Consider the following 20,642-nt stretch of genomic DNA (forward strand, 5'->3'; position numbering starts at 1 on the left):
GTGCCGCGGCGCTGTGTCAGTGCGGGGAGGGGGAGGCGGCCCCGTTACAAAAGGTTTTATTAAAGGTTAAAACGGGCGCGGTGAGGCACCCCGCTCACAGTGCTCGGGGACGGGGGGGGACAAACAGCCCTTGATGCGGGCGCGGGCGCCCGGGGGGTTGTGCTGGGATGGGACGAGCGGAGTAGAAAAGTGTTGTACAAAGGGTCGTTGTACAAAGGGTCGTTGTACAAAGGGTTGTGCAGCGGGGGACGCAAACACCGGGACCCCCGGCGGGGCCGGGATGCGTCCAAGGCACGGAGATGAGCGGGACGAGCCGGGCCGCCCGCCGCCTCTCCCCTCATGCCCTGCTCACAGCTTGGCCCCCAGCTCTGCTGGCACAGAACGGGGGCTGGGGGGATAATTCAGCACCAGAGAGCCCGGCCGGGAGCACCCAGCCTGGGCCAGCACCCTGCCGAGCGGCCGGCAGGACCCCAGCCCCACAATACTGCTCGGTCGGAGGTAGCACCGGTGAGGGGGGGGGGGGGGGGGGTCCTGCCGGCTCAGCACCGCAACGCGGGGGCTGTAAACCAGAGCGGCGGCGGCGGCGGGAGCCCGGAACCGGGGACGGGGCTGTAAACAGGCAGCGGCTCCGGGGGCACCGTGCGGCCACGGCTCCGGGGGCGGAGAGCCACAACCAGCCGGCACGGCTCGGCCCCGGCACGGCTCGGCCCCGCAGCAGCCCGGCCCCGCATCCCGGCCGTGCCCCCGGCCCTGGGGGCAGCTCAGGAGACGTGCGGCGATGGCCGCCAGAAGCACCACTTGCTGCGGGTGTGCTGCTTGCGCTGCAGCTGCTCCTCGCGCTCCCGTTCCTTCTTGGAGCGCAGGTACAGGTCCTCCTCCTTCAGGTACCACACCGGCGGCCAGCGGTGCCGCTCAAAGTGCGCCCGGTTCTCTGCGTGGTGCGGGGCTCAGTGCGCACCCGGACCCCCAACAACCCCCAACACCCCCCCCAACACCCCCTAACACCCCCCCAACACCCCTCCCCGCCCGTCCCTACCTGCGGACATGAACTTCATCTCGCGGGGGAAGCGGCGGCACACGCTGTTGTAGTTGGTGCAGATGTAGTGCAGGCACCACGCCGCCAACTGCCGCGCGTTGTGGAACTGCGGGGACGCGCGTGGGGTCGGACCGAGCCGGGGGCAGCGCCCCGCAGCCCCCCCAGCCCCCCCCCCCCATCCATTACCTGTGTCATCTCCAGGTAGATGATCACCTGCTCGTCGATCTCCACCTGCTGCATGAAGGCGCGGAGCAGCTCGTCCACCGCGTACTGCTCTGCGGGGGGACCGGGCCGGGGGCGCGGGGTTACGCCGGGATGGAGCGGTTTGACGTAACGAGCGCCCGGGGCCGCATCGATCCCAGCCCGGATCGTATCGACAGCTGACGTCAATGGGCGGCCGGGCAGGGGGGGGTGGGGGGGGTCTCACCTGTGAGCGCCTGCAGCCGGGGCAGGCAGAGGCGGTTGGTGAGGATGAGCAGCTCCATGGCGTCCAGGTCGGGCGTGGGCGTGAAGACCCCGGTGTAGAGGAAGTCGAGGACGGCGCGCAGACACGCGCAGTTGGTGCCCGGCAGGGAAACCTGCGGGACGGGGAGCGGGGACCGGAGCTGCGGGAAGGACGGACCCCACAGGGACCCCCCCACAGGGACCCCCCCACAGGGACCCCACCACAGGGACCCCCACAACAACCCACGCGTCCAGGGCCGAGCTCAGGGTCGCACGGGGCCGTGCCGGCCGCTCCCCACGGCAGCCCCGTCCCGCCGCCCCCCGCCCTCACCTCGGCCGCGTAGCTCTCCCGGAACGCGCCCCGGAACATGGCCATCATCCAGTCGCAGCCGGCGATCAGCAGCGGTTTGTGGGCCGGCACGGCCCCGTCGTCCACGCGGAACACAACGTCTGGGGGACACGGATGCGGAGTGGGGACGGGGGGGCGAGGGGCGGGGGGGGGATGGGGAGGTTGGGGCCGCAGCGGAGGTTGGCCCCGGTTGGTCGCCCCGTTACCTGCGAAGACGCCCTTCCCCAGGCACTCCTTGATGCGGTTGGCACGGCGCACGTGGAAGGCTTTGGTGATCTCCTGGTTCATGAAGCTCTCCTTGTTGAGCACGTTGGCCACCATCATGCGCAGGTCGAACACCTCCAGCAGCTCGGCGATGGTGGCCACCTGCATCAGGTCTCCTCTCGCCTGCTCCAGCCGCCCGGTGTACAGATACTCCAGCACGGCGCGGAACGGCTCCGCCGCCACCGAGCGGTCCATGCGCACCACCGTCATCCGCTTCTCCCTCCCGGCCACCGGGTCGGCCACCAGCTCCCGCCTCATGCTGACGAAGCCTCGGCCCCACGCGGACAGATCTCGGGCTCCGTCCCCCGGCGCCGCCCGCAGCGCCTCGTCGCTCTGCGCCGCCCGCAGCCCGGCCCGCGGCCCGTCGCCCAGCGCCCCCCGCTCCCCGTCCAGGCTGCGGGCGCGGGCGGCCGGTTCCTTGCCCGTCCCCGGCGGCCCCTCCAGGGTGAAGAGGTCGTAGAACTTGGAGCAGGACGTGGCCAGGTAGACGCGGTGCGCGAAGACGCGCTGCCCGCCCTGCAGCTGGAACACCACGTCGGCGCACAGCGGGGTGCAGAACAGCGCGGCGGGGCCCCAGGCGCGGCTGGAGGGCGGCTCGGGGATGCGGATGACCGGCGGGGGGGGCTTGGGGGGCAGGAAGGGCGCCTGCAGCAACGGGCGCTGCATCTTCTTCAGGTGGGACTTCCAGAACTGCAGGTGGCGGCGGGAGATGAGCGCGGCGCGGATGGCGTTGTCAAACACGTCCTTGATGCCGAACTGGGCCACCACGCTGGTCTCGTAGTAGGGGACGCCCAGCTCCTTGGCCACCTCGTGGCCCCGCTCCGGGGGCAGGATGTCCGTGGGTCGGATGGGCCTGAAAGGGGACGGCGGGGGGGGGCTCATCACCACGCGTGGGACCCACTGACAATGGGGGACCCAGAGAGCACAGGGGACCCCGTGAATGAGGGGGGGGACCTGCTGAACGTAGAGGACCCAGCCCCGCCACCCCCCGCCCCCCCACCCCCCGCCCAGCACAGCCTCACTTGGCCAAGGGGCGCCTGGCGCGGTTGACGGCGTCCAGGTCTGCGTAGCGCAGGTCCAGCTGGCAGCCCACCAGGATGATGGGCGTCCGCGGGCAGAAGTGTTTGATCTCGGGGTACCACATGGTCTTCACGTGGCGCAGGGAGTTGGGGTTGGCCAGCGAGAAGCAGAGCACCACCACGTCCGACCTGGGCCAGCAACAGGAGGAGGAGGAGGAAGGTCAGAGCCCTGCGTCGCCCTCCTGGGCACCAGCGTGGAGATACCCCCGGGTGGCAGCAGAGGGGACCCAGCCCCACACCGTGCCCCATAGGGGGGTCCAGCTGGGTGTCAGGAGCAGCCCCAAAGCCAGGGCTGTGTTCTGCCCGGGACATGACTGGGAGCCGTGCTGGAGCCGGGCCGGTGCCAGGACCAAGATAGACACCACCTCGGGCCCCCCGCCAGCACGGGAGCTGTGAGCGATGCCTGCACCCACAGCCCTACAGAACAGCAACAGGGGGTCACAGGGTGGGCACGGGCACCCCATAGTGTGTTATTCCCCACACCACCCCCCTCAGCCCAGCCACCCCCAACCCTGTGTGCCCTCAGCCCTATAGAGGGGCAATGAGTGTGTGCCACATAGAGCTGGCACAGGGGCAACGATAGCAGCGGGGCCGTGCCAGGGGCTGAGGGCTGGGCTTGTTTACAGCCTGGGCACTGCGTGGGGGGGTCAGACCTTCCTTTACTCAGCCATGGGGCATCCTACAGTGGGACAGGACCCTATGGGGCCGGATGGGACCCTATGGGGTGGGGTAAGACCCTATGGGATGGGATGAGACCCTATGGGATGGGATGGGACCCTATGGGGTGGGACTGAACCAAGTGTGTCCTGCAGCCCCCCCCACAGCACGGGGGTCCCCGACAGCCTTCTAACCCCTCTGGGACCCCCTCCCCCATATGGCTCATTGTCCTGGGGGTCTCGCTTCCCTTTGGGGTCCCTCTTTGTACCTGCCATAGGCGAACCTCCGGTCCTTGTGGTGGTCTCCGAAGGTGTCCCATAGGCGGAGGGACACACTGACCTCATCCACCACATCTCGGGAGCGCTCCAGCACCTTGGGGGGGGGCGGGTGGGGGGGGCGGGGGGAGGCGTTGAGCGGAGCCCTGAGGGGAGCCCCCCCCCCCCATCCCCGCCGCCCCCGTTCACGCACCTCCTGACACACCCGGTACTGGTCAATAGCCCACACGGTGGGCACGTGTGTCGCCAGCAGCTGGTATTGGCTCAGCGTAGCGTTGCAGGCACGGGCGCAGATGAGCCTGGTCTTACCCACCGCGTTGTCCCCCACCACCACGCACTTGATGGTCTCGACGTTGGGCCGCTCGTAATCCACGTCCAGGTCCATGGAGGGGGGTCCCGGCCGCTTCTCACCGCCGCCCCCCGCCCATCTCCGCCGTGCCGCCGCCCGAGCCCGTTAGCTGCCGCCCAGCCACGCCCCCCCTCCGCCTATCAGCCAATGGGATGCGAGCTTTCACCCCCAAGCCCCGCCCTCTGAGCCCCGCCCCTTGTTTTCAACCAATCAAAACCCTCCCCGCCCTCAGAGCGCCACGCCCATTGGGCCTCTCCGAGCCACGCCCCCTCCGTGCCCCGCCCGCGCGCAGACAAAGGGGCGCCGCCAGGGGGCGCCGCGAACACGTGACCACAACTGCGTCCAAGCCACGCCCCTTTGTGGGCGTGGCCACTGTGCAAGCCACGCCCCTTGTGGGCGGGGCCATGCTATGGGCCACGCCCCCTTCGCGCGGCCACCCGCGGAGCGTGGACGGGGGGAAACAGGGACAGATACAGGGACACGAGTGGGAGCGGGGACACGGAGCATCAGTGACACGAGGGGACAAATGGACACGGGGGGGACACGCGGGGCTGCGGGGGGACACGAGGATCCACGCGTGGCACGTGGCTGCGGAGCGGCAGCACCGACCACTCGTGTCCGCCCACAGCGGGGCTAAGAACGGCCACGGCACGGCACGTGGGGGCGGACACGAGTGGGAACAGCGGGAACGAGGGGCACCGGGAGGGGACCAAAGGGGGGTCGGGGCATTGAGGACGGGGCGCTGCCGGGACGTGGGGCGTGTAGGGCCGTCAGATACGGCGTGGATATGGGGCACGGATGGGGACACGGGGCACGGACGGGGACACGGGGCACAAATGGGGACACGGGGCGATGCGGGGACACGGGGCGCTGATGGACGCGGGGCACAGATGGGACACGGGACGGCGCGGGGACACTGATGGATACTGGACCCCGGTGGGGCCGCGGGTGGGGCCACGCTCCGCGGGTGGGAACGAGCCGCTGCTGTGAGCCCCGGACCCCCCGCTCCCCCCCGCCCCCCCCGCAGCCGCGTCGCATTTTTTCGCTCTCTCGGGGCTTTGGGGTTTGAGGCCGCGGTGACCAAATAAGGGAAGCGGCGCCGGGCGGCCGCGGGTGGGGGCGGCCCCGCGTGGGTTCCCCGCGTCCCAACGTGGGGCCCGGAGCCGAAAAGCGGAACCGCGTGTGTCTCCGCGCCGCCCCGCGTTACCGAGCGGGACCGAACGCCGCGGACACGGCACCGCGTGGGGCCGCCCCGCCCCCCCACAACGCGCCACGCGGGACCCACGGTGCCCATCACCCCCCCCCCCGCCCCGCCCGGCTTTGGCTCGTTGCCCGGCGCGTCCCGCCCCGCCGGGTCCCGCCCGGTGCCGCCGGTCCCTCCCCAGCTCTAAACCCGGGGCGGGGCCGCGCAGGAGCTGCCGGGCGGTGCGGGGCGGTGCGGGGCCGTGGGAGCACCATGGGGGCCCCGGGACTGGAGCGGCACCGCCTGGCGCTGCTGGCGGCACGCGAGGACGTGGGCAACCCACGGGCGGCCACCAACTGGTGAGGGGACGGCGCCGGGACGCGGGGGGGTCCCGGGAGGGGCGGGCAGCGGAGCCGGGCGGGGGGTTCCGGGGCGCACCGGGGCCGAGCACGTGGATCGGGCTGCGTGGGCCGGGGGGCGGCGGGGCCGGGACGGGACGGAGCGGCGACCCCGTGGGCGTGGGGTGGGAACGGGGAACCGGGAACGTGGCGCGGCTGCTGCGGGGCGGGAGGGGGGGTCCGCGTTGTCCCGGTTCCCGCAGGGCGCTCTCAATGCCCCCCCGCCTGGAACCGCCGCCGTCCCCCGCCCCGCCCGCGCGTGGGAGCCCCGCGCCCCCCGTGCCCCCGATCGCTCGGCGCTGCCGTCCGGGCCGCCCCCCCGTCCCCGCCCTCCGCTCCGTCCGGGGCCGCGCGGCCGCTGCCCTCTGCCCGGTGCCCGTCCGCCCTCTGCGCCGGGACGCGGAGCCGCCGGGGGGGGCCGCCCGATGTCGGTACCCGGCGGGGCGGGCACGGCGCTTCCCGCCGCTCTATTGTCCCCGGGCGGATGACGGCGGCACTTCCACGAATTGAGGCGGGCGGGGGGCGGGGTGAGGGGCGGCGGCCGCGAGCCCCCGTGTGCCCCCAGCCCCGGCCCGACCCTCACCCGGCGCTGAGCATCCCCCGCCCCCCCCAGGGCCGTGTTTGCCTACGAGAAGCACCATGACCTCAGGCTGCTGGACTCGGGAGGTACGGAGGGGGGGGGGGGCTTTGTGTCTGGAGGGGGGGGTCAGTGGGGTGTCTCTCTGCTCACGGCCCCCCCCGATCCCCCTCCCGCAGCCGGCGGCGTGGACGAGCTGGCGGCCAAGTTCTGTGCCAGCAGCATCATGTACGGGCTGTGCCGAGTGCGGGACCCCGGCAGCGGAGCCCCCCGCGTCGTCCTCATCAGCTGGGTGAGCCGGGGAGCAACGGGGGGGGGGCTGCGCTGTGTCCTACATCGGGCACGGCTGGGCTGGGCTGGGGGCGGCTGGGGGGGACGGGGATGGTTTGGGTGGGCGCCGTGCCCGCAGCTCTGAGCCCCGCGCTGTGCCAGGTCGGGGAGGAGGTGCCCGAGTCTCAGCGCCAGGCGTGTGCCGGTCACCTGCCCGCCATCAGAGCCTTCTTCAAGGTGAGTCTGGAGCCCGGGGGGGTCCGTCCGGGGACCCGGGGACCCCACCCCCCCTTCCTGCCCCGCAGCCCCGACCTTTGCCTGCTGCTGCGTGCGGTGCATTCCTGGAGCTGCTGACTCAGGCGCTGCCGTTCCCGGCTCCCAGTTCCAGCTCCCAGTTCCAGCCTTGGCCGCCCTGTGGCTGTGGTTGGGCTCCCGGCCCCGGCCCCGGCCGCCCTGCCCTGCCCTGCCCTGCCCTGCCCTGCCCTGCCCTGCCCTGCCCTGCCCTGCCATGCCCTGCCCTGCCCCGTGGGGCTGGGGCTGCCCCCCACCCGTGCCCCCATCCCTGCACGCCCCGGGGTGAGATCCCGCGTCTGGATCCGGCCCCACATCTGGATCTGCTGAGCACTGCTGGGAACGGTGCCCAGATTCCCCAGGGGCGGTTTGGAAGCGGATCCCGGGGGGGGCTCAGGGCGCTGTGGGGCCGACGCTGTCCCCATCCCGCTGCCAGGAAGCCACGGCCGTGCTCAGCGCCCGTCGTGCCGACGAGGTGACGCAGGAGGGGCTGAGCCGCGCGCTGGCACAGCTGGCACCAGCCGCAGCCCCGACCACCAGGAGGAGCCCCCCGGCAGACAGAGAGGAGCTGGTGGTGAGCGGGGCGGGGAAGCGGGACGGGGCGGGGGGTCCCCGTGGGTCCAGCAGCTCGGCCCGAGCCCCACCGCTCCCGTAGGGCACCAACTACCGTAAGACCAACCCGGCGCTGGAGATCCGCCGCACCAAGCGGGATTCCTTCTGGGCGCAGGCGGAGGTGAGGGGCTGTGGGTGCCGGGGGGGGATGGGGGGGTGTCTCGGGGTCCCATCCCGCTGAGTCCCTGCGCTGCAGCGCGAGGAGGAGCAGCGGAAGGAGGAGGAGCGGCGCCGGGCGCTGGAGGAGCGCAGGAGATGGGAGAGGGAGCGCATGGAGGAGGAGCGCAGGGACGCGGCGGAGCGCGAGCGGCGCTGCAGGGAGAAGGAGCAGCTCATCGAGGAGCAGCGGTGAGACGGGACCTGCCCGCGGCCCCGAGAGCGGCACCCACGGGTGCTCACAGTCCCCGCGTGGCCCCGCCCCACGCACGGCACCCGCGGGCGCGGCCGGGGCCGGCACTGAGCTCCCGACCCCGCAGGAAGGAGCAGGCGCGGCTGGAGGCGGAGGAGCGAAGGAAGGAGCAGCAGCGATGGGTGCGTGGGGCTGCGGGACGGGGCGGGGCCACGCGGGGCTGTGCCCACACCGGGTCCCCATCCCCACGGCTCCGTCACCATGTCCGTGTCACCTGTGTCTCCACCCCACATCCCTGTCCCCACATCCCCATCCCACATCCCTGTACAACATCCCCATCCCCACATCCATCCCCATCCCCGTCCCCCCGTCCATCCCCGCAGGAGCAGCAGCAGCGGGAGCACGAGGCAGCGATGCGGGATCGCTCCCGGCGCAGCGAATCCATTGAGAAGGCGGCGGTGAGTGGGGACGGGACGGGACGGGACGGGACGGGACACCGGGGGCTGTGGGGGGGGGTCTGTGTTTCCGCTCCCCCCTGACCCCCCCGTGGCTGCAGGAGGCGGCGGTGCTGGTGGCGCAGCGGAGCCAGAACCCACGCGAGTTTTTCCGGCAGCGGGAGCGCGCGGGATCCACCTCGGGCAGCACTTCGGGCCCCGCGCTGCCCGCCGGCCCCATGGGGTCACGGCCCGGTACGTGATGGGGGGGGGGGGGGGCTGGGGGGTCCGTGGTTGGCGTGTGCTGACTGTGCCCCCCCCCCCCAGGCACCCGCCGCCCGTTCCTGCGGTACCAGCGCAGCCTGACCGAGTCCGCCTTCATCTTCCGCCGCCCAGAGACCCCCACCTCGCCCACCCCCCCGATCCCGGAGCCTTCCAGGCTGCGGCCCCCCCCAGCCCCCGCCGGCCCCTGGGGACGCCCCCCAGCCCGGCCGGGGCGGGGCCCCCCCATGCCGGTAGCCCCACAGGGACGTGGCGCCCGCCCTGCGCCACCGTGGGGAGCCCCCCCAGACCCCCGGGGGCGGGGACTCCGTCTCCCATCAGCCCCCCTGGGCCCCCTGTCAGCCCCCCCCGGCTGCGGAGCCCTCCCAGCCCTCCGGGGTCCGGGTGCCCTGACAGCACTCGCAGGGCGGAGCCTCTGCCCCCCAGCAGCACTTCGGGGCTGAGCCCCCCCAGCAGCGCCGCCAGGGGGCTGCCACCCCTCACCCCCACCCAGCAGCCCCCCACCAGCACCGTGGAGGACGAGGCTCTGCCCCTGCCCAGCCCCCCCAGAACCCCGTTGGATGAGGAGGGCCCCCCCCCGGGCACCCCCCCGTTGCCCAGCCCCCCTGCATGGGGGGCTCCAGAGCTGCCGGTGGGGCTGGGCGAGGGGGTCTTGAGCCCTCAGGAGGGCCCCCCTCCACCTGGGCTGCCCCCCGCCCCACTGCCTCCCCACAGCCCCAGCCCCCCTGGCCTGAAGGACGCAGCAGTGCCCTGCCTGGCACCCCGCGAGCTGCAGCAAGGTGGGTGCACGGAGCCCCCCCGGAGTGGGGCTGGGACGGGGTTCCCTCGCAGTGTACCCCCACCCTGCATCTGGTCCGGGGGGGGCTCAGCCGTGTCCCCCTCCTGTAGGGACAGCTGGGGAGCACCAGCTGGAACCAGAGCTGGGCAACAGGGGTCAGAATGGCACTGGGGGCTGGACACCCCCTTGGGACCCCCCAGAGCAGGTATGGGGCAACTGGTGGCACTGGGATGGGGTTGGGGGTAATTAATGGGGCTGGGGTGGATGGAAGGGGCCAGGTGGGGGGCAGAGGGTGGTGGCGGTGTGGAGGTTTTGGGGCTGCTGGGCAGCAGGTGGGGGCAGCTCCGAAGCTGAGGGCAGGATGGGGTGGGGGGCAACACACGGGACGTGGGGCGGGGGGGCTCAACGTTGAGGACCCCCGGACGCTCTCCCGCAGGGGACTGAGCCCGGTGCCACCATCCTGCCGCAGCCGCTGCACAAAGCCAAGCCGGGTACGCCCCTCCCCCGCCACACCCACCTCCCCGAGCCCCCACCGCCCCCCCACCCGGCCTCACCCTCTCCCTCTCCCCCAGGTTTCACCCAGCTCCTGAGCCCCGGCGCTTCCCCCCCGCCCGAGGACAAGGAGCTCTCCCCACACGCTGTGTAGCTGCGGGGGGGGCAGCAGCACTACACCCCCCATTGCTCTCCATGGCACCGCACAGCCGGGGCTGCCCCGCAGCCCCCCCCGGCACCGCGGCCCGCACTGCCCCCCACCCCATAACCCGAACAGCAGCTTTGGGCAGCAGCCGCCCCACGCAGCCCCAGCGCCGCAGCACCGTGATGGGGGAAGGGGGGCACAAACCCCGCCGGGGGAGCCCCGCAGCGCCCCCCGCCCCAATGAGACGCGGCGGCTGTTAAATAAATTTTAATGCACATGGACGAGGTGGAGCTTTGGCTGATCCTGGCCACGGTTAGGAGTGTGAGGCATAAAGCGGGGGGGCCCCGACCCCCCCAGGGCTGGACCCACGCCCACCCATAGCGAGGAGTCAGCCCTGAGCACCATCCGGGAGGGGGGGAGCCCCGAGCCCACCCTGCGGCTCCGAGCGACCCCCGCCCCCCCCCCCATCCCTCCCAGCACCGGACGTTCCAGTTTCTCCCCAAGAAGAGCGGCCCTGAGCACCGGGATCCCCGACCCGACCCGGGGCGCGTCCCTGCGGTGCCCCCTCCCCAGATCCCCCCGGGGGTGCCGAGCTCACACCTGGGACTGGAGGCGGCCGGGAGGGCGCGGGGGGGCGGCGCGTTCGGTGTCGGGGCTGGAGCTGCCGGGGCTGGAAGAGCCGGAGCCGGGTCGGGCGGGGCGCGGGGAGGGGGCGCGTCGGGTTCCGCCTCGGCCCTTCAGGCTGCTGAGCTTCGCGTCCAGCGACAGCGTGCGGGGCCGGGCGCGGGGCCGGGGGCTGCAGCCGGGGGGGGGGGCGGCGTGCGGGGGGTGGTGGCCCTCGAACAGGGAGAGCCACGGGGGGCAGCCCCGGGCCCCCCCCGCCAGCACCGCAGCGCGCCGGGTCAGGATGTCCGTCACCGCCTCGATGTCGTCGGAAGGGTCAATAGCTGCGGGGAACGACCGTCAGCGGCGGGGACGAGCCGGGGGGCGGCGGAGGGGGGGGGGTGCGCCCCACGGACAGGGGGTGTCATAGGGTGACACGGTGCGCCCCAGTGGGTGCGGTCACGGCGGACACGGCGCGCACTACAGCGGGGTCAGACAGCGGGACCGGGAATAACGGGGCGAGCACCGGAGCCGGGGGGGGCGGGACGGGCCCTAATCCACGGCCGGGGCGACCGCGGCGCGCTCTCCACCCGTGGCCACGCGGCCGGACGTGCCCGGTATTCAGCACAGCCGCGTCCCGTCCCGTGCCGTGCCCCACAGCCGGGCCCCACAGCCGGCACCGAGCACCGAGCGCACACGGCACGGCCCCGTACGTCACCTGTCGCTGTAATAGGAGGAGAGCAGAGCGCGGATCTCCGCCGAGACGGCGTTATCCTGCAGCAGGAGCCCCTCGCACGAGGGAACGGCCGGGCCGGGCAGCGCTGGCACCGGGCACAGGGAGGAGAGGAGACAACGGGGAGAGCAGACGGCAGAGAACCGGGCAGCAGCAGGAGGAGGAGGAAGAGGAGGATGAGGAAGAAGAGCAGGAGGAAGAGAAGGAGGAAGAGCAGCAGAAGGAGGAGGAGGAGGAGGCAGCGCTCACCCATCTCGTGGTACAACGATCCCTGGCGGGGCAGCGGGGCGGGCGGCCGGCGCGGGGGGGGGGCATCGATGCGCATCAGCTCGTCACAGCATTGCTTCCATTGACCTGCGGGAACGGGGGGGCGGCTGCAGCACCGCACGGCCGGGCGGGAGGGTGCGGGACGGGGAGGGTGCGGGATGGGGAGGGGGCGGGATGGGGTGTCTCTGGCCGGGGTGTCCCGGGGCGCTGCCGGTCCCGGCCCCACGCACTCATGTCGTAGAAGTGCTGCCAAAACGCCTCCATCCAGCGCTGCGTGTCGCCGCGGCTCTCGGGCAGCAGCGTGTGTGTCACCTCCTCGGCCCCGTAGCGGTTGGTGACGGTCATACTGTGCAATTTGCCCCGCGCCTCCTGCTCCGTGGCGCGGATCCGCGTCTCCTGCACGGAACGGCCGTCAGCCCCCGCCCACCGCCGCCCCGACCCCCCCCAACATGAGACCCCCCCCCCATGAGACCCCCACCTTGTTGATGGCGATGGTGAGCGCTGGTTGCACGCCGCCCTCCGCCTCCTGCGCCCGGCGGTAGCACAGCAGGTTGGTGCCGCGCAACACGCAGAACAGCCGCGCCCAGCCCTGCGGGTCACCCGGCGCCGGCTGCGGGGATGGAGCCCGTAAGGACGGGGGGGGGCAGCCCCAACACACACACACACACACACACACACACACGGCGGGATCCCGCCCCCATCGCACCGCAGCCCAATGGCTGAGAGGGGGGGGCTGCAGCCACTGCCCGGCCCCACAGCACCCCCAACCCATCCCCACCCCCAACGTGGTGCCCATCCCACCCCCATCCCCTGCCCCAGCCCCATCTCGTTCCCATCCCATCCCATCCCATCCCATCCCATCCCATCCCAACATTCCCCTCCCACCCCCGCCCCCCCCAACACCACCCCTCCACTTCCCAATTCCCATCTCATCTCATTTCCATCTCCATCTCTGTACCCATCCCCCCCCGCATCTCCATCCCACCCACCCCACCCCCATCCCAACCCCAGCCTCTTCCATCCCCACCCCCACCCCATCCTGCCAACATTCCCCTCCCATTCCCATCTCCCCTCAATACCACCCCCTCCACGTCCCAGTTCCCATCCCCTCCCCATCTGTCCCCATCTCTCCCTGCCCCACACACCCCTCTGTACCCCCAACACACACCTGCACCTTCAGGAAGCCACACATCACCTGTGCAGCCATGCAGTGGGGCTGGGCAGCCAGGCGGCAGCACATGCTGCCATACAGCGGCAGCCAGAAGGAGCTTTCCTCTGTGGGGGGGAGGGGGCACACAGTGCACTCAGGGGCTGTCCCAGCACAGGCAGGACCCCCCAGCTCCCCCCACCCGCCTTGCTGTGACCCCCATCCCTACACATGGGCCCTGAACAGACCGGACCCCCCCATCTTCCTGCCCCCCCCAGCCGTGCTGTGCTCACCGCTGCAGGCCATGGCCAGGTCGTGTGTGCGGAATCCATCCTGCACCTCCGCCAGGGACAGCACCGTGTGTGCCAGCAGGTGATATTTGGGGCCCCTGCAGGGAGTGGGGCTGAGTCACTGCACCCCCCACAGCCCCACGGCCCCACACTGGCACCCCCTGCTCCTGTCTGCCAACATCCCTTTCCATTTCTATTTCCACCCCCACTCCCACCCCATCCCAACCCCGTCCTTGTCCCCATCCCGTTCCCATCCTCAGCCCCGTTCCAACCCCATCACTGCTCCCATCCCCGCTGAGACACAGGGATAGGGAGACACGGGGACATGGAGGTGTGGAGTAACGTGGGTGCAGGTCATCCCCACCCCCATATCCATCCCATCCCCATTCCATTTCCATCCCACCTCTATCCCCATCTCCATCCCCATCTCATCCCACCTCCATCCCCATCCCACCTCTATCCCCATCCTCATCCTCATCCTCATCCCATCACACTCCCATCCCCAATCCATCTCCATCCCCCCTCTATCCCCATCCCCATCTCCATCCTCATCCCATCCCACCTCCATCCCCATCCCCATCCTATCCCCATCCCACCCCATTTCCCATTCCCATCTCCATCCCACCTCTATCCCCATCCCCATCCCATCCCCATTCCATTTCCATCTCACCTCTACCCCCACCCCCATCTCCATCCTCATCCCATCCCATTCTATCCCCATCCCACCCTGTTCCCCATCCTCATCTCCATCCCACCTCTAACCCCATCCCCAACCTCATCCCATCCCACTCCCATCCCCAATCCATCTCCATCCCCCTTCTATCCCCATCTCCATCCTCATCCCATCCCACCTCCATCCCCATCTCCATTCTATCCCCATCCCATCCCATTCCCCATCCCCATCTCCATCCCACCTCTAACCCCATCCCCATTCTCATCCCATCCCGCTGCCATCCCCATCCCATCTCCACACCACCCACCTCCATCCCCACCCCCACATTCATCCCCATCCCACCCCAATTCCATCTCCATCCCCCTCTATCCCCACCCCACCCCATCCCACCCCCATGGCGCAGTGACACAGGCACTCACGGCACACTGGGTGCAGGCAGCAGCAGGGCTCCCCCCCCGTTGGCTGTGGGGCTGTGGGGTCCCCCCTCCATGTTGGCCCGCAGGCGGCGCCCGGCGGAGCGGCCCAGGGAGCTGCTGAGTTTGCTGGCCAACTTCCTGGGTGCGCTGCCCCCCACCTCCTCCCCCAGCCCCGCGCTGTACAGCTCCACCTTCAGCAGGAAGTCCGGCCCGGCCTCCGAGCTGTGGGCAGAGTCAGTGGTGGGGTGGGGTACAGGGGGGGTATGGGGTGTGTGGGGTGTGTGGGGTGTGTGGGGTGTGTGGGCTGTGCCAGTGCGGGACATGGGGGTGATGGGGTGTGGGGATGGGGGGACACAAATGTGCACGTGTGGGGTGTGGGGATGGATGTAAGGGTGTACAGATACAACATGGGGTCAGGGGGACACAGGGATGTGCACACAGGGGACCTGGGGACATGGGGATGGGAAGGGATGGGAAGGGATGGACATGGGAAGGGATGGGGATGGGAAGGGACGGGGATGGGAAGGGACGGGGATGGGAAGGGATGGGGATGGGAAGGGATGGGGATGGGAAGGGATGGGGATGGGAAGGGACGGGGATGGGGATGGGAAGGGATGTGAAGGGATGGGGATGGGAAGGGACAGGGATGGGAAGGGATGGGGATGTGAAGGGATGGGGATGGGAAGGGATGGGGATGGGAAGGGATGGGGATGCACACACGTGGGGACACAGGGACATGGGACTCCTAAGTGTGTGCTGTGGGGCTGTGGGGGTGTGCAGACACGGGGCTCACAAGAGCACGGCGTTCTCGAAGCAGATGTCGGTGAGCGTGCGATCCACCAGCACCATCTCGGTGTCGTAGATCTCCACTCCAAGCTGCAGGAGGCAGAAGACGGCGCAGCGGTGCAGCTCTGTGTGGGGCGGGGGGTCAGGAGCTGCACGGAGGGGGGTCAGGGACCACCACCTTCCCCCCCCACACACACACTCACCCCCTTTGTTCCTGAAATACTCCGTGTCCTTCCACATCAGTGGGATGCGCAGGTCTGGGGGGGGGACTGGAGGTGAGGCCACGGGACCCCTCTTTGCCCAGGGCCAGTGTGGGACCCCCAGTGCCCTCCCCACACCAGGAGACCCCCATTGCCCCCCTGACATGGGATGCCAGGTGATTCCCCCACTACGGGACCCCCACTCTCCCCCCAGCAGTGGATGCCATGGGATCCCCAGAGCTCCTCCAGCCATGAAACCCCCAGCATCCCCACACCCTGGGACCCCCATTGCCCTCCTCACCATGGCATCCCCACTGCCCTGCCCCACACAGGACCCCCAGCATCCTCCCACCATGGGATCCCCACTGCAACCCCACACTATGGGACCCTCAGTGCATCCCCACACTACAGGATCCCCAGTGCCCTCCCCACCATGGGACCCCCAGCATCCCCACACCATGGGATCCCCATTGCACCCCCAGTTACGGGACACCCAGTGCTCCCTACACCATGGGACCCCCATTACCTCCCCACACCATGGGATCCCCACCGCACCCCCAGCTATGGGACCCCCTGTGCTCTCCCAGCCATGGGATCCCCAGCGCCCTCCCCACCAAGGGACCCCCAGCATCCATACACCATGGGACCCCCAGTACCTCCCCACACCATGGGATCCCCAGTGCTCCCCCAGCTATGGGACCCCCCATAGCTCCCCCAGCCATGGGATCCCCAGCTCCCTCCCCACCAAAAGACCCTCAGTGCATCCCCACACTACGGGACCCCCATTGCCCTCCTCACCAAGGGACCCCCAATACCTCCCCATACTACGTGACCCCCCACTGCCCTCCCAACAGCGGACCCCCGGCGCACCCCCAACCACGGGACCCCCCCCACTCCCCACCCCAGCACTGCCCAGACCTGAGACGCAGACCCTCCCCCTGCACGGCAGCCGCTCATCCGTGGGTCCGGCATCCGAGGGGCTGCGGGGAGAAGCGCGGAGCCGTGACGGCTGCGGGGACCCCCTGCGCCCCCCCCCGTGCTGCTCACCGCCTGGCCGCGCGCTGCATCACCTGCGCCTCCTTCATGCGCTGCAGCTCGGCCATGTAGGCCAGGATGCGGCTGTTGCAGACCTGCAGGCTCTTGGTGGCCTCCAGCGCCTGCTCCCGCTGCGTGCAGGCAGCCAGCAGCTTGCAGGCGCCCTCCCGCATGCGGATCTCATGGTCGATCTTCTTCTGGATGTCCGTGTCCTGGGGGGGGCGCAGTGCGGCTGTGGGACCGGGACGGGGGGTCCCATGGGGGTCCCATGGGGGTCCCTCCCACCCCAAGGCGCTTGAATGCACCGGTGCCCCCACGGCCCCATCATGGTGCAACGCCCCGGAACAGCAACAGGTCCTGACCCCCACTGGGGCACCCCACAGCAAAGCCATGTGCCCCATAGATGCACTGTGTGCCCCACAGATACGCTGCGGGCTCCTAAAGTGCCACATGCAGCCCACAGCCCTACAGAGACACCACCAGACCCATAGACATCACCAGCCCCACAGACACATCACCAGCCCCACAGACACATCACCAGCCCCATGGCTGTGCCACACACCCCATGGACACACAACACGCCCCATAGATGCACAGAGGAATAGGGAAGATCCATACATCCCAATGTCACTCTGTGCCCCACAGTTTCCTTGGGTACCCCACGGAAATGCCACAGACCCCACGGACACATCACGTGCCCCACAGACGCATTGCTCACCCCACAGATACACTGAGAAGCTGCTCACCCCACATTGACATCGTGTGCCCCACAGACTACAGCCCCATCATGCACCTCATGGACAGACATGCCACGCACCCCAGGCACATCTCATGCCATACAGACACATTACAGACCCCACGGGGGACCCCTACACCCCACAAACACATCTCGTGCCCCATAGAAACGTTACACACCCCACAGCCACATCTCACACCCTACAGATGCATTACAGACCCCACAGGGGACCCCTACACCCCACAGCCACATCTCCTGCCCCACAGATGCATTACACATCCTACAGAGAACACCCCCATAGACACATCACAACCCCACAGCCACATCACACGCCCCATGGAGGGGCCCTACACCCTACAGATGCATTACAGACCCTACAGATGCATTACAGACCACACAGGGGATCCCTACACCCCACAGCCACATCTCATGCCCTACTATTCGTTACACAGCCCACAAAGGGGCCCTACACCCCACAACCACATCACGCACCCCACGAACACATCACACACCCCATAGAGCCCCCCCCAGCCCCACAACCCCATCACACGCCCCACAGACCACCCCACAACCCCACCGTGTGCCCACCAAGCCCCCAATCTTCTCACCACACCCCCACCCCCCCCAGCCCCACAACAGCAGCACCACGATGGGTTGCGGGGGGGGGTCACCCCATAGCAACCCGCCCCTCTCCCCGCGCCCCACACTCACAGCACCGCAGAGCTCCATCCCAGCTCAGGGCACCCACAGCCCCCGGTAGAGCCGCAGCGGTGACATCACCGCTATAAATACCCACTGCAGGGGGGGGGGGGGCGAGCGGATGAGCCCCCCTTATGAGACCCCATCGAGTCAAGCCCCATTGAAGGGCACACAACGGCAGGGCAGGGTACCCGGGGGGGAGGGGGGCGGCCGGAACCGGCCGCCACCCCCCCCCCGGGTACCCTGCCCTGCGTAAAAGGGGGTCTGATCTCGCCCCCCCCCCCCCAATTACCTCTAAGCTGAGAGCGATCTGTCGGATGTAAAGCATATTGAGGTCCTCCAAGATACGCAGTTTATCCGCCACCTCCATCGGCCCCACCGATACCGGGAGCGGGGACCCCCCCCCCGAAAGGGCTGCGAGGAGAGAAAAAAGGGCCCTTTCATCACCCCCCCCCCCCCTTCTGTATCCAACTCCGCTCCTCCCTCCGCCCCAACACGGGGAACAAACGGCTGTTGTGCGGGGAAAGGGGAATGGGGTGCGGGGCTGTGGGGACGTGGCACAACCCCCCCTTTATCCTCCTCCAGCTGCCCCCTATCGGTCTCGATGCGGCGCTTCCCGCATCCCCCCCCCCCCCCCCCCATCTCCCTTCGGTACCTGCCCCGCTCCCGGCCCCGCGGCTCCGCACGGCTCCGCACCGCGCACGGAAAGGCGGCGATCCCCGCCCGCCCCCCGCATTCCTCCGGCGGCGGCGGCGGCGGCTCCGGTTACAGAGGGCGGCACCGCACCGCGGGGCGGGGAAGGGGTGCGGGATGGGGGGGGTGGGAGCGGCCCCTGGCGGCGGGATGGGAAAGGGGAACCGGGATCGTGCGGGACCGTGCGGGTCCACGAAGGACGGAACGGCACGGAACGGCACGGGGCTGCACGGCACAGCACGGCACGGCCCTACACAGCAGGACACGGCTCTATATAGCACGGCACGGCCCTACACAGCACGGCACGGCACTGCATAACACGGCACGGCTCCATATAGTATGGCATGGCCCTACGCAGCACAGCTCTACACAGCACAGCACAGCGCAGCATGGCACGGCCCTACACAGCTCGGCACGGCCCCACATAGCACGGCTCGGCCCTACATAACACGGCACGGCTCTATATAGCACGGCACAGCCCAGCACGGCACAGACCCACAGAGCACGAAACAGACCCACACAGCTCTACACAGCACAGCACGGCGGAACACAGCACGGCACGGGCGCACATGGCACGGCACGGCCCCGCACAGCTCCATACAGCACAGCACGGCCCCGCACAGCTCCATACAGCCCCATATAACACAACACGGCCCCGCACAGCCCCATACAGCCCCATACAGCACGGCCCCATAGAGCCCCATAGAGCCCCATACAACACAGCACGGCTCCGCACAGCCCCATACAGCACAACACGGCCCCATACAGCCCCATACAGCCCCATACAACACAGCACGGCCCCGCACAGCCCCATACAGCACAGCACGGCCCCGCACAGCCCCATACAGCCCCATACAACACAGCACGGCCCCGCACAGCCCCATACAGCCCCATACAGCACGGCCCCATACAGCCCCATAGAGCCCCATACAGCACAGCACGGCCCCGCACAGCCCCATACAGCCCCATACAGCACGGCCCCATAGAGCCCCATAGAGCCCCATACAGCACAGCACGGCTCCGCACAGCCCCATACAGCACAACACGGCCCCATACAGCCCCATACAGCCCCATACAACACAGCACGGCCCCATACAGCCCCATACAGCCCCATACAACACAGCACGGCCCCGCACAGCCCCATACAGCACAGCACGGCCCCGCACAGCCCCATACAGCCCCATACAGCCCCATACAACACAGCACGGCCCCGCACAGCCCCATACAGCCCCATACAACCCCATACAACACAGCACGGCCCCGCACAGCCCCATACAGCACAGCACGGCCCCATACAGCCCCATACAGCCCCATACAGCCCCATACAGCACAGCACGGCCCCATACAGCCCCATACAGCCCCATACAGCACAGCACGGCCCCGCACAGCCCCATACAGCACAACACGGCCCCATACAGCCCCACATAACACAGCACGGCCCCATACAGCCCCATACAGCACAGCACGGCCCCATACAGCTCCATACAGCTCCATACAGCCCCATACTGCACAGCACGGCCCCATACAGCCCCATACAGCACAGCACGGCCCCATACAGCCCCATACAGCACAGCACGGCCCCGCACAGCGCGGTTCATCCCAGTTTAACACATCCCGGCTCCGTTCGGGACAGCATCGCACCGGATCGCGGCTCAGTCCGAGCGCTCCGGGCTGAGCTCAGCCCAACTCAGCTCGCGTTAAAGCGGCGCATCCCGGCTCGGTTCTCCCGCAGGGCCCGGCGCGCGGTGCCGCCTCGGGGCCGGGAGGCGCCGTGGGATCCGCTGCTCCCGCCCCGCCCGGCAGCGCCCCGCGGTACCGGCGGGACGGGAGGGACCGCCCGGACGGGACGGGGCGGGTGGGAGCGGCGGCGCCGTCGCCCTTCCCCGGCGGCGACCCCGACCCGGTCCCGCCGCTCCCAGCGCCGCGGGGCTCCCGGACACGCGCGGTTCCGCCGGTACCTGCGGGGCGTGGAGCGGCTCCGTCTGCGGCACCGAACCCCGGGAGACGGCGGCGGGGCCGCGTTGGGAGCGGGAGGACATCGAGCCGGGACCGAGCCGAGATCCGACAGAGCGGCTGTGGGGGGAGGAGGGGACGGTACCG

The 20,642-nt window shown here is 70.0% G+C and overlaps 4 protein-coding genes across 14 annotated transcripts in view; 2 read left to right on the forward strand and 2 right to left on the reverse strand.

The window, feature by feature from the left end:
• Window positions 1-40: 40 nt before the first annotated feature.
• On the reverse strand, window positions 41-4,541 carry LOC107306825 (rho-related BTB domain-containing protein 2-like). Of its 2 annotated transcripts, none has more exons than XM_085547628.1 (9): window positions 4,298-4,541; window positions 4,098-4,201; window positions 3,116-3,301; window positions 2,036-2,946; window positions 1,812-1,930; window positions 1,464-1,614; window positions 1,223-1,306; window positions 1,037-1,142; window positions 41-931 (listed from the first exon to the last, which is right to left on the reverse strand). In XM_085547628.1, the coding sequence occupies exons 1-9, from the start codon at window positions 4,487-4,489 to the stop codon at window positions 913-915; spliced, it is 1,872 nt and encodes a 623-aa protein (XP_085403754.1). In that variant the 5' UTR covers window positions 4,490-4,541; the 3' UTR covers window positions 41-912. The 2 variants fall into 2 exon arrangements, with proteins under 2 accessions (XP_085403754.1, XP_015705667.2); XM_015850181.3 differs by having other exon boundaries at window positions 1,223-1,311.
• Window positions 4,542-5,786: 1,245 nt separating this feature from the next.
• TTC31 (tetratricopeptide repeat domain 31) overlaps window positions 5,787-20,642 on the forward strand; it is a 34,863-nt gene continuing 20,007 nt past the window's right edge. Inside the window, exons 1-5 of the mRNA XM_085547642.1 lie at window positions 5,787-5,995; window positions 6,648-6,700; window positions 6,791-6,903; window positions 7,044-7,118; window positions 7,609-7,746. Of these exons, the coding sequence (XP_085403768.1) occupies window positions 5,910-5,995; window positions 6,648-6,700; window positions 6,791-6,903; window positions 7,044-7,118; window positions 7,609-7,746 (465 nt within the window). The 5' untranslated portion in view covers window positions 5,787-5,909. The remainder of the gene's footprint in view (window positions 5,996-6,647; window positions 6,701-6,790; window positions 6,904-7,043; window positions 7,119-7,608; window positions 7,747-20,642) is intronic.
• LOC146761190 (uncharacterized) lies at window positions 8,582-10,545 on the forward strand (the record flags this gene model as incomplete). Its single annotated transcript, XM_085547660.1, has 6 exons — window positions 8,582-8,591; window positions 8,690-8,822; window positions 8,895-9,628; window positions 9,738-9,832; window positions 10,064-10,118; window positions 10,200-10,545. Coding segments are annotated over 6 exons (1,101 nt in total), but the record flags the coding sequence as incomplete, so codon positions are not given.
• RTKN (rhotekin) lies at window positions 10,519-20,624 on the reverse strand. 10 transcript variants are annotated; one of them, XM_085547636.1, is made up of 14 exons: window positions 20,501-20,614; window positions 18,142-18,263; window positions 16,427-16,626; window positions 16,298-16,359; window positions 15,383-15,436; window positions 15,187-15,304; window positions 14,397-14,615; window positions 13,308-13,402; window positions 13,036-13,142; window positions 12,346-12,477; window positions 12,098-12,263; window positions 11,850-11,954; window positions 11,586-11,688; window positions 10,519-11,211 (listed from the first exon to the last, which is right to left on the reverse strand). In XM_085547636.1, the coding sequence occupies exons 2-14, from the start codon at window positions 18,217-18,219 to the stop codon at window positions 11,205-11,207; spliced, it is 1,446 nt and encodes a 481-aa protein (XP_085403762.1). In that variant the 5' UTR covers window positions 18,220-18,263; window positions 20,501-20,614; the 3' UTR covers window positions 10,519-11,204. The 10 variants fall into 10 exon arrangements, with proteins under 10 accessions (XP_085403762.1, XP_085403764.1, XP_085403763.1 ...); XM_085547638.1 differs by lacking the exon at window positions 20,501-20,614 and adding an exon at window positions 18,505-18,675; XM_085547637.1 differs by lacking the exon at window positions 18,142-18,263 and having other exon boundaries at window positions 20,501-20,622.

The sequence above is a fragment of the Coturnix japonica genome, chromosome 4, assembly GCF_054131305.1.
Source record: "Coturnix japonica strain WE chromosome 4, WE-NBRP24, whole genome shotgun sequence".
NCBI classification, from domain to species: Eukaryota; Metazoa; Chordata; class Aves; order Galliformes; family Phasianidae; genus Coturnix; species Coturnix japonica.

Coding starts and splice junctions, on each gene's coding strand:
- LOC107306825 (XM_015850181.3), bottom strand. CDS start 4,489: ATGGACCTGGACGTGGATTACGAGCGGCCCAACGTCGAGACCATCAAG. Junction 1,931..2,035: donor GGGGAAGGGCGTCTTCGCAG/GTAACGGGGCGA, acceptor CGTGTCCCCCAG/ACGTTGTGTTCCGCGTGGAC. Junction 932..1,036: donor GATGAAGTTCATGTCCGCAG/GTAGGGACGGGC, acceptor CGCACCACGCAG/AGAACCGGGCGCACTTTGAG.
- RTKN (XM_085547633.1), bottom strand. CDS start 20,581: ATGTCCTCCCGCTCCCAACGCGGCCCCGCCGCCGTCTCCCGGGGTTCG. Junction 16,360..16,426: donor ATGCAGCGCGCGGCCAGGCG/GTGAGCAGCACG, acceptor TTCTCCCCGCAG/CCCCTCGGATGCCGGACCCA. Junction 14,616..15,186: donor TTCGAGAACGCCGTGCTCTT/GTGAGCCCCGTG, acceptor CTCTGCCCACAG/CTCGGAGGCCGGGCCGGACT.